The 12446-nt window shown below is 34.7% G+C and overlaps 2 protein-coding genes across 2 annotated transcripts in view; one reads left to right on the top strand and one right to left on the bottom strand.

The window, feature by feature from the left end:
* The first annotated feature begins 450 nt into the window (after positions 1-450).
* LOC131850459 (GTP-binding protein SAR1b) lies at positions 451-5368 on the top strand. The gene is made up of 5 exons (XM_059200680.1): positions 451-626; positions 919-968; positions 1483-1602; positions 2514-2815; positions 3284-5368. The coding sequence occupies exons 2-5, from the start codon at positions 926-928 to the stop codon at positions 3398-3400; spliced, it is 582 nt and encodes a 193-aa protein (XP_059056663.1). The 5' UTR covers positions 451-626; positions 919-925; the 3' UTR covers positions 3401-5368.
* Positions 5369-7242: 1874 nt separating this feature from the next.
* LOC131850572 (histone-lysine N-methyltransferase 2C-like) overlaps positions 7243-12446 on the bottom strand; it is a 45332-nt gene continuing 40128 nt past the window's right edge. Inside the window, exons 46-52 of the mRNA XM_059200855.1 lie at positions 12143-12361; positions 11522-11677; positions 10933-11071; positions 10097-10475; positions 9571-9700; positions 8825-9007; positions 7243-8438 (exon numbers count right to left, since the gene is read on the bottom strand). Coding sequence (XP_059056838.1) covers positions 8346-8438; positions 8825-9007; positions 9571-9700; positions 10097-10475; positions 10933-11071; positions 11522-11677; positions 12143-12361 — 1299 coding nt within the window. The 3' untranslated portion in view covers positions 7243-8345. The remainder of the gene's footprint in view (positions 8439-8824; positions 9008-9570; positions 9701-10096; positions 10476-10932; positions 11072-11521; positions 11678-12142; positions 12362-12446) is intronic.

Genomic DNA, 12446 nt, shown 5'->3' on the forward strand with positions numbered 1-12446 from the left:
TTTCCGGAAGTCGCAGTAATGTTGCCAACTTATCTGTTTCTAGGTGAATTGTAATCTTTTTTCTCATCATTGAACAGTTGAACACAATTTGAATATGTTTATAGTCTTAATTTTAATATTTTCATTTGCAAGGAAAATTGAACACTTAATAAGTAGTCAGATATAATCTTAATATTTCACAAATAAAGGCTTCTAATAAATCTGTAAAAAAAGGATAAAACAGTTTTGGTTCAACTTTAAATATATTTTATATTTAAAGTTGAACCAAAACCTCTTTATGGGGTCTATATGTGGTTAAAGATGAACACTTACTTGAGTAGAAAATTTTTAATGAAAAAGAACGCATAAGCGCAGTGAAAATATTGTCATGTTATTTGAGATAACAATATACGCATAGACAAATATTGCTTTCTATTAGAGTGATTTAGCCCGAAAACACGAAACAGAGTTGGCAAAACTGAGTCGCGTACGTCATTCATTGCCAACAGATTCATGTTCACATTGCAATAAATTTCTATAAAAACTAAAAAAATCGTCGGTTTTAGCAACATAACATATTGCAAATAAGTGTGAAGTATTGTGATATACATCCTTTAGTATTAATTAATCTAGTTCAATTTTATTAAGTGAGTATTACGTTTGTAATTTATTGTTGTTCATCTTTGATGATTCTTATACAAGAATTACGTTCTGTCATTCATGTTACTTAATTCATTAGAATTTTTCACTATATTTTAATCGTTCGTAACTAATCCGTGACTTGTGTATAAATGCACTTTTCAATTAAACGTTTGAACTTTTTGTCTACCGTATATACTACGCAATAGATAACAATGATTTAGGCAAGTCATTACTCATCTTAGAATATGGTCAAGATGCAGGTAATGCTCTGAAGTAATACAATTTTATTTGTTCCAGATTCAATATGTTTATTTTAGACTGGTTTACTGGTGTCCTCGGATTCCTTGGTGAGTTGGTTGGTTGGTTTGGTTGGTTACAATTATCATATTATTTTTAATACAAATAATTTCAATCACAAAAAACATTAATTGCCTAACCTTGAACACTTACACTTTTTATGTATATTGAGTGAGTGTATAAATTTCGTAATTTGATTTAAATTCATACTATAAAAATTAAATAATATTTTGAGGCATTGCTGTGCAGTAACAAGTTGGTGAGATTGAATAAGTAATATTATGCTAAGCACTATCAACTACTACTGTATATTACATGCAGCTAATATTGATATTAATATTAATGCAAGCTTTTCAATATGTATACATGTGATGTGTTAGGACAATATAAATGGAATTGATTATTTTTATTATTTTAACATATTACATATTGTCATATCAGATAAAATATATTAAATTTAAAGTGTGTGTAAAATAAAATAAAATGCATAAACCATAGACAATTAATGTATTATTATGTGTTTTAACTGAGAAATACATATTATTAAAATTGTTTTATTACCAGGTTTGTGGAAAAAATCTGGCAAACTACTGTTCTTGGGTCTGGACAATGCTGGCAAAACAACACTCCTGCATATGCTAAAGGATGACAGACTTGCGCAACATGTACCCACACTACATCCTAGTGAGTTGTTTAATTGTATACAAAACATGTAACAAGCTGTATCTCATTTATATGTCTTTCAAAAACATTCTGTGTTGTAGTCACTATTGCTGTAGTTGTCCACATTATATTGCTCATATACTTATAATTGATATAATTGATAACAAAATAGCATAAGTTGCTATGCTAATTACTGGGTAAATTTGAAAAAAATCTGTGGAAAGGAAGGACTCATGTCCACTATCAAAAATTTATGCAATAATTACATCATCTACATCCCTACTACTTCAATACTCACATCATTGCCATGTATATGATTATGAAGACTCTTTTATCTGTCAGCCATACTTTATCTCACAACAAATTTACTTACTAAACATTCTCATACATGTTATAACATATATTGCCACATATCTGTATCTAGCAGATGACAATAAAGTAGCATATTAAAGAAAATACAGTTTTAAAATATACCTTTTAAAATTAATTAATAACAACTTAAAAAAGAACAAATTTTCATTCAATTGATGACAAGCACCCTACATACTATCTAGGTCATAATTTCACATCAGATGAATTAAAACCAAGATCAAAACCCATTCATAATAAAAAAATGTTCAAACCATTTTCTGTATAACATTTATATATATACTTATACTTACATATATTTACACATATTTGCTTTATATTGATATTTATACAATTTAAGATTATGACATAGCCATGTCATCTGTTTAGATACATGGTCTAGCCTTTTAACATCTCTATCCTAAAGAGATGAACATGCATGTTCTTATCACTATCAATTTATTTATTGTTAAATTAAACAATATAATTTATACAATACCTTTGTTTTTAATTATTCTTGTGACATTATGTTGCTTATTATTTAGTTCACAATTGTAAACTAAAATAACTTGTAACTTTTGCAGCTTCTGAAGAGCTCTCAATAGGCAGTATGCGCTTCACAACGTTCGACCTGGGCGGACATCAGCAGGCGCGGCGCGTGTGGCGTGACTACTTCCCCGCCGTGGACGCGATCGTTTTCTTGGTGGACGCGTGCGACCGCGCGCGTCTGCCCGAGTCCAAGGCCGAGCTGGACTCATTACTCACAGACGAAACACTCAGCAACTGTCCCGTACTCATACTCGGCAATAAGATCGACAAACCCGGCGCGGCCAGCGAGGACGAGCTCCGCCAGTTCTTCAACCTTTATCAACAAACCACTGGAAAGGTAAGGAACTGTGTCTAAAATATGTCTGATGTGGCCACATCTCGACAGATGCTTACAATCTACAATAATTAGATTAGAATTAATATTTAACACATTCTTTTAATGCCATTATTTATTTGAGTTATGAGCTGCCTTATACGTACGCTCGTTTACAGGCAAAAGAGTACATGTAAAGTCAGACAAAGAGACCCAGAAACAACGCACACGCATTTCCCGCGTTCTTCAATCGTGCATGTTTGACGTCTTTCTATAATAATTAATTATCCATGCAAAATGATTTAGATTCGACCGAAAAATTTGTGTAATATAAAATAAAATTATGAAACAAAGTGAATTGATATGAATCACGCGGGGAGTGAACACAAAAAATAGAAAAAGCAATTACTGGCGATTGCGCACGCTTGCTCTCTGCCTGACTAAATCGGGGGTGCTCCTGATCCTAAAATTGTCATCAATCATTGGTTTCAGGGCAAAGTATCCAGATCAGAGCTGCCTGGACGGCCGCTGGAACTGTTCATGTGCTCAGTACTGAAGCGACAGGGTTACGGCGAAGGATTCCGTTGGCTCGCCCAGTACATCGACTGAACTCATCGCCAACACACCGCACTCGGGCTAGCTTATACTCGTATGCTTTTCTGATAATGTCCAAACGTAGCTGCCTATATTGGGATCCGGAAAATTATTTGTTATCCAACTCGAGTACTGTATCAATACTCTACATAATGAACACTGCGTTGTGAAGGTGTGATGAATTGCTGTAACTATTTTAGTTCATTAGTAAGTTAATTAACTAACAGTTTTATACTTTACAATTGATTGTGAAGGTAACAGTTGATGTTTGTAGCATCAATAGGTGTACTTAACACCTATATAGAGATGCAGTCTTTTTTATTTTTGGTATCGTTTCAATGGTGGTGATATCCAAGTAGCTACGTTTACCTAATTGTGTGAAGTTCGAAATGCGCCCGTCTGTAAGCTGCCTCACTCGCTAACTAGTAATCTGACGTTTTTAATTTCGCTGTCCTGTCCTTATATTTAGTATTTCGTATTTCTAAGAGGTGAATCTCACCTGTATTACCTTGGCATACTGTATTCTTATTTTTATATACTTTTTCTGTAGTTTTATTAAATGTGGGACATTCCGACTAATTATGAATTTTCGTACATACATTATAGTACAAAGCAGATTTAAATGTACTATTTAGTACCCATATTACAATAAACATTACTAGTTAGCGAGACACGTATTGCGGTTTAAAATATATTTCAGCTATAATAACAAATAGTTCTTAGTTGTTCAGTGATTATTTGTTTGGCTGTTAAATGATAACCTTTCAATTTACGTAGTATGTAAAGAACTGAACGCTTCTCCTCCTGTACGTTCTTTGTGTTTATGAAACAATATAAATTTGTGTCTATATAAATAAGCTAATGGTGCGAAGCATTGTATGTATAGTTTCCATGGTCAACACACATTACACCACAGTTGCAATTTTGTGCAATTTAAATGCTGATTTGTTGCAGTTCATAATAGACAATATTTCTCCTAATCAGCTCAGGCTCATTGCGGAGCCGGAGTGTTATTATAAGATGTAATTAAATTCAAATTTTAAATATTATTAATATTGTTACTCTCATTCCAACTGTATTGAGTGATAATTTTGACCTGAATTATTTATCAAATACTGCTCACTGCGTTGTATGTATATTTAATTGTAACGACGAGTTATATTTCTGTAAATTATTTCAATCATTTGATTATATTTTGCGGATTGTTTAAATAGTGTGTGGGGTTCGGAGCGGCTAGTCTACTTTGTGGTAGATCGATAATGAAATGATTTTACATTGTAATAGAGTTTGAATTTGAATATAAAATGTCGAGAAGTTGAGTTTCTTCCAATCAAAGCCTACCGAGTGACTTTTACGCTGAAGACAATGTTGTCATCTGTTCCGCCGCATGTGGACTGTGTGCAATGTAATTCCTTCTATTCTATTTTGCACAAAAGTACCAGTACGCGGAATTTTACGCTCGTCTGGCTCTTATGTGTAACAAAAAAAACAGAATTCTTTTAATTTAAGTTGGAAGAGCTGCATTTCTAAGCACAAACGAAAATATATAGAAACTCATTAGTAGACATCACAATATGGACATTACAACCCGATAGAAATTTCTCGAATATTTTTCTTTGGCAAGCCCAACCAAAAATGTTCCAGAAAGTTTATAATGAAATAACGTTATGACAAAAATCGTCATTCACGGTCAGTCGGTTAAGAAAGAGACTGATATATGTATGTATGACGATTATTACATGTTTAATTATTCAGGTTCAGGATTGTTCAGGTGAAACTTATGTTATAGATACTATAGTTTTCAGTTGTACGTGTTTTGTACGACATATAGTTTTAAAATATAGCCATTTTATATAAAGACGAGCCGTTTCCAGTAATTTGTCGCGATCAACATCTGCTGGCTCACCAGCTCTTCTAGACAATGTTTTTGGGTATATTATTTGCAGTTAAGTCCAGAAAACAAGATTTGTAATAAAATTTATACGAAATAAAATATTATTGTTTTATTTAAAATGGAACAACACAAGGATAAGTCTTATTTAAATTTATTGTATTTATATAAATTTATAGATGTTTAATCCATAAATTTATATAAATATAAAAGGGAAATAGTATTTAGATGCAGAATTATCGGCGGTGGTTTTAAATATAGTCTCATTATACATAGACCATGAATATTGGCAATAAATATTATCAATAGTACCTAAATTAATTTGGCTAAATTTTCAACTGGCAAATAAATAATCGCAATTAGTTCACTTACCAATAAATCCAGAGAATATATCGATCTAATAAGTTGGTGCGGTAATATAATATCGTACTACCTACCAACCTACATTACCATGTGCCCACCAGGAACTGAAAACCTGGATTACATACAATACAAAATATTAATATTACAACCTGGATAAACAAAGCACTCAAGTGCTTCTAAACGCAACCACTTACCTCGCAAAAGAATTACACCACTATACAATATTTGACGGCCTCGGTGATCAAGCTTTACCACACTGCTTTTCTTCCGATAGTCGCGTGTTCGATTCCTCGTACATTACAACTGTTTGTATTGGTCTGGGTATTTTCTATATAAATGTGTATGTCGGTACGTATTTATAAAAGAAATGTATGTACTTTAACAGTTGTCTAGTACTTATAACACAAGCTGTCCTAGATTTAAGACGCGCTGTGTAAAGAGTTGTAGTTCAGATTTATGTATCAGTAGTAGTATAACTGACCATAGACGACTTCATATACTGTAAATGTTGCCAGAAGTTTAAAATAGCTTGTCGTAGTGAATCACGACCTGTGCAAATATAAAATACATTTATTACATATTGCGCCAAAGTCAAGAAATAAAAGAGTGTATACTAATTAAAATTTTAATGATAGGAAAATAATGCAATAAAAATACTAATGTATAGAATATTTCTAAAGTAATAATTTTACAAATAACACCATTTAAAAATTCTTTTTTTGTGAAAATAATTGAGTCAATTTGAGTGCAATGGGAATGCTTTAATAAATAAATTGATTGAAGAAAATGATAAACTTCAGTTATAAACAATGCATTAAAACATACATACAACCGCTCAATCACGATCCTTAATTAACTCTGCAATTGGTTTATTTACATACTATCAGCAAGATATGATATTGCACATTAACACTTAAAAATAAATTGCATGAATTCATAACATTGGTAGATGGCAACCTGCGAATACCTATAACAAAAATTCCTTGTGCTATCAATATTACACAAACTCTTCATATATTATCCATCGTACACACTGCGGCATATTTGGTTGACGGCAACGTATTATATTTCTATCATATATTATATCACATATTAGTTTTAATTTAATTAATTAAAAGTTAGTGTAAATCGCTGATTTTGCTAAACAATGGTTTTATTAAATGTAGAGTGAAAGAGGGTATAACATCATATATGAACAAACAGAAAACGGTACCGTGCGTACCACAAAACCTTTACAAATGCACTTGTGCCGTCTCTCGATCTCGCTCAAAATTGCTGCCGTGTGTACCATGTGTTACAATTATTCTACATGCACGTGTCACGTTTAGCATTATGTAAATTCTTCTAATACATCCGTTGCGTGCACCAATGTAGATATGCGTGCACCAAACCTTTAGGTACATTACACTTTCCATATAAATAAGTCTTACTAGTCGTAGTCTACAATGGCCACTACATAATGTAAGTTCACGCGCTTTATGTGAGGTAATATCACATTTGGGACTATTTGTTAGTTTTATTCAATAAATTACACTACCTACATTTTACTTACGATTCCATACTTTCATATTATTAAAATACATACAATCTTTCCATTATTTCCACATATCATTGCAATATATTAAGTTACAATAATAATGAGAGTAGTCCTCAAGTAGATTTTTATGAAAACGACAGAATATTCGGATTGAGAAACTCCCCCTCCCCCATACCTCAAGAATGTGTATACTAATTTAGTTTCATGAAATAAGATTAGAAAATAAAATAAAACAGTCATTCGAGATATATTAAAAAAAATATTATCTAAACTAAACTCAGCAAGAACCACCATGTCGTCAAATACTTAATTAATGTTAGTCACAGCTTTCAAGTAGAATTCATTTCAATACTAACAAACTACAATAGAACAGTTGCTTGTATGGAATCGCACACCAACAACTACCTATACACTATCATACAATCACGTTCGTCGACCGAAGGCGCGCTGTGGTGTTCCGTAGATCTAAGCTACGCTACAAATACACACATACAAAACGGATCAGGCACAACGTGGCATCATGTAGGTACTGTTTACATCTCTAGTGCTACGCGTACTAAATGCAAACTCATCTATTTGGTAACTTAACCTAACATTTCATCAGTGTTGTGATTTTTGATAGTTTTTGATAGTCACATAATTGTGTGAATACAAATTTGTATAACAATAATTTAGAATAGTCACGATTATATTTTATACAAAATCAGAAACATTGAACGAAAAACAAATGCTAAAAAACATAGATAATATATTATTAAAAACTATTACCTAAACAGTAGTCTCGGAAACATCCACATCTAAAACATTAAAATCGAGTAACAACAATGATTTATATATTTTCAATATTATTTACAAAAATGTTTCATCTATTATATTTATACTTACTAAATAGAAATAGTTTAAGGGAATCATCAGTAAAACTTTTGATATTGTCTTATTGATAGATAAATCACACGCCGCTTAACGCAGTGAAATCTGTTAAGTTCATCTAAAATATTAATTTGCTTATTATATTGAAGATCACTTTGGTACATAAAACTAGGTATCATAGCCTTTCCTCCACTATAACCGACCCATTTATAATATATTTTGTTCACTAGCGATACACCTGGACTGGGTTGCATCACACAATACAATTAGTTCCTGTCTCGTCTCGTTGACTTTTTAGATTAGTTCATCCATTTGCGGCAGTTGGGAGCGCCGCACATACACATTATCTTGTGGGCGTCGTCTTCTATATCAAATTTGTAGTCATAAGCCAGCTGTAATTATAAAATAGTTATAAATTAATTCTACAGAAGGAAATATACCTATATCTGTAAGCTTAGCGTCAAGCTGGCTATCTTGATCAGGTTTCCACAAACAAGCCCCAAAATATTTTACATAAAAAAAAATCTACAATAATACTAATAAAGAATTAACAGAACAGCTAACTATTAATTTTATCCCATTAACTAGTTAACAGAGATTCAAACTGAAACAAAAGTATGCATGTATGATATTTATTTTTTCTATATACTATATAGATGTTAATATTAATACAACAATTTTTGTATTTTCCTCTGTAATTTATAAATAGGCGAAAACGAGTGTATTTCATAGTATTTTATTTAATTCGAAGCATTATATAGTGGCGTGGTATGTGTACCTCCTCGCCGCGCGAGATTCTCCGTTTGGCGAAAATGATGATGCGCAAGTTGCGGTCGACCTCGACGGTCTCCGCCTGGCAGTTGGGCTGGCACGAGTGGTTGATGTACCGCGCCAGCCCGCCGCTCAGCGTCGCATCCACCACGCGCCGCTCGTCCAGACGGAACATGTAGATGCCTCGATTCTGTTCAACACCATAAAAGAAACAATCGTCTACTCATTGTTACAGAATAATACATCTCACAGAAATTATTTCTATCATAGCAGTGTTTCCCACCCTTTTTTGTGCCATGCCCCACCTTAGTAAATTAAAATAGTTAAGCCACCTCAACTCCCGCCCACCACCATCACGCGCCTCTCGTCCAGTCGGACTATATAGATGCCTCTATTCTATTCAACGCCAACAAAGAAACACCCGCCCAGTTATTGTATAGCAAGGCATTGTAAACAATGACATATCTCGAAGAAATATCTATTATAACTATGGTCAGGCATGACACAAAAAACTTAATTTTCTTATGCCCTCTATGAACACATCTATTTTTAAAATTTGAATTGTTCATTTAAAAGAAACCTAACCCATCATTTAAGTTCAGATTTTAAGTAGAAATTATTAGGAAATTGTTAACGAAACACATAATAGAGTGTAAAATTGTAATATAGCCAATATAAAAATGTTCAAGGATTTATTTTCAAAAGAATTCATATGATGAATTGAGTTTAATATGCATTATGTGACAAACTAACCTTTGCTTCGTATTTCTTTTCCCGTATCTCCGATAATTCCGAACGTATAATTTCTCCGATGTATTCGATTACCATGGTATGTTTCTCAATGTCACGCGCTGCGTATAATCCTAAACCTTGGATTTTTGATCTGAAACAATAAAAAGTTTTAGTTACAGAAGCTTCTTCGATGCCGTTTTGTGCATACCGATGAGTACCATATTTGGCAGTCTGTTTCGTGATTAGAGTTTTAATAAATGAAACATATAAAAAAAGTTATTTTATATTTGTTAATATGCCTATATACAAGAACGACAAATAATATTTTACAACAATCACATTTGTTGAAAATACAAGTATGCTTTACTTGTACTTTCAACAATGTCATTTTGGTATTTCTGCTATTTTTATGGAGAAACCATTATTACCATTTTAATATTGCATAAATGTCTACTTCTATTATGTGGGATATGATGTTTAGGTTATCATTAGTTTTGAAATAAAAATGTATTAGGCAGTTATTGTTGTAGAGTAACAGCGTGATCACCTGGCGAGGTAGACGTTGTTGCGCCACTCGGACTTCATCTTCTTGTACTGGCTGCTCTTCGTGTGCACGAACTGCTTGGTGTAGGGGCAGGCGCTGGCCGCGCTGGAAGTGGAGTGGTCCGGGCCGGGCGCGGGCGCGAGGGACGCGAGGGCCGGGTGGGACGAATAGGACGAGTGGGACGAGTGGGACGAGTGGGACGCGTGGGACGCGTGGGAGGCGGGCGCGGGCGTGGCCGGGACGAGCGAGCGCGCGGGGCGGCGCCAGGCACGCACGGGCCGCGCCTCGCAGCGCGCGCAGCCCGACGGGTTCACCGCCAGCCCGCCCTCCAGCAGCGCCGACCGCCCGAACTTGAACCGGTAGTCCGTCAGCGTCTCGATGCCTGCAACGCGCACCACTCGCTGTACTCGACTGACTCTACCATCGGTCGTTGTAGGTGAACTTTACTAACTTTATATCTCAGAAATATAATATATATGGTATAAAATTATAAAACAAGAAAATATATAAACAGATATACCAAAATCGCAGCTAAAAATTAAGAGAAAAAAAATCTTCAATGGTTGGAGAGACGCATATAGACATATGTGCGCTGTATACGCTCTGTAAAGAACCAATGAGCCCGATCTATGATATCTTTAAAGTAACTTCAAGAACTTCTACTCTGTCTCTGTTTGGCTCACCAGATGAAATCGTATTGTCAATGTTAATCCAAATGAAACGGCAATCGTCGCTTTTACACCTATTTAAACAGCACTACAGTCTACTACGTGTAGGCGGGTAGGTAAGTAGATATTTTAAATTGAAAAAATCTTAAATATCCGTCTTTTTCAACGTACCAGGCAAGCTTTCGAGTACCCTTACGACAGCTGGCTCCGTGAGCCCGAAAAGATCTTCTCCAGTCACATAATTCGGCCATAACTTAAGGACGCCTTCTTCTCCGCGTCCATCCCGAAGCGCTGCGACCGCGTCTAATACCTACAACAGTTATCACATTGTAAAGCTGGTTTTCGATAATACAATGAGCTGTGAAATATTATTATTAATAATTATTCCAATACTACTGGAACAACTATTAATAAAACTAATGACTAAAACGGTAAACATAGAATTTACTAACCTTCTAAAATTTAAAAAATGCTATGACACGGAATGGTAATATAAAAATATTTTGATCAAACTTTATATACTTAAAGCTATGTTTAGCGCTAGCGTTGAGAGTATTCACTACGTACCTAGCAAATCTTTTTGAATTAACTGTCAACATAAACATTTGAACAACAATTTGAATTTCATATTGTTAGTTAGTTGGTATGAGCGAGTCGTCGAGAAGTCGCAGATATCACAGCTCTTACATGCGGTGGATAGTAGAGGCCGCCTGTTTGTTTGTAGTTGGGAGCGAGATGTCGAGATGTGGAGGAGACTTACCGCGGCCCAGGCGGCGCGCGGGGTGGCGGCGCTGGCCTCGTCGCCGGGCTCGTCCTGCGCGCGCACGTGGAAGCGCGGTCTACCCGCCTCCTCCGAGATCCAGCACACGTACCGGCAGCGGCTGTTGGCGCGCGCCCGCGACCAGTAGAACCGCACCTGTGCAGCACCACCGACGTTATACACAACCTCTATTCGATAACAGTGAAATAATCAATAAGCCTAAAATATTGGTAATAATCTGCTATTATTCGGGTATATGTAAAACACTCACATAAAACATTAAGTCACGAAAAGTTCAGTAATTGTTAGCGCCTTCCATGTCATATCTTGTGATATGTTAATCCTGATGTGATTTAATACTAAAATTGAAATCTCAAAATCTAATTTATGTATGACCCCTTACAAAATTAATTGATAAAATACAGAAAGTAAAATTTTTCTTCTAATTACGAATATTCTGTGAGATCTTTAAGTCATCTAGTCCTAAATGGTGTTATAAATGGGAAAGTTTATCGAATCACTTTGTATGGAGAAGAGTTTACATAATAAGTATAATCATGGAAACATGACACTATTCTTAGTAATATAAGCTCACAAAATAAACAAATAAACTATACTCACAATTTTGTACCCAATAGGATATATATAATTAGGCGTGTGGAATGCAGCCAACTGGTGCGGCAACAGATGTCCCGGGCTGAGGAAGATGAGGCCTCCCACGCGGATGAGATGGTTGGTGTCCGAGTGCAGCATCACAGATGCCACCTGACGCTGCTCGTCGCGCGATACATACACGCGCCGTTGTACGCTTAGAGTCGTTAACTCGTTATCTTTCTCATTCTACAATAAAATTATTAAATAAATAAGACTGTAATTTTCCGCTCTCTCATTTGCGAAAGGTAGAAATAAATACAATATATCGATT

Source organism: Achroia grisella, unplaced genomic scaffold (assembly GCF_030625045.1).
Source record: "Achroia grisella isolate CSIRO2021 unplaced genomic scaffold, CSIRO_AGI_Agris_v1 utg770, whole genome shotgun sequence".
In the NCBI taxonomy this organism is placed as follows: domain Eukaryota; kingdom Metazoa; phylum Arthropoda; class Insecta; order Lepidoptera; family Pyralidae; genus Achroia; species Achroia grisella.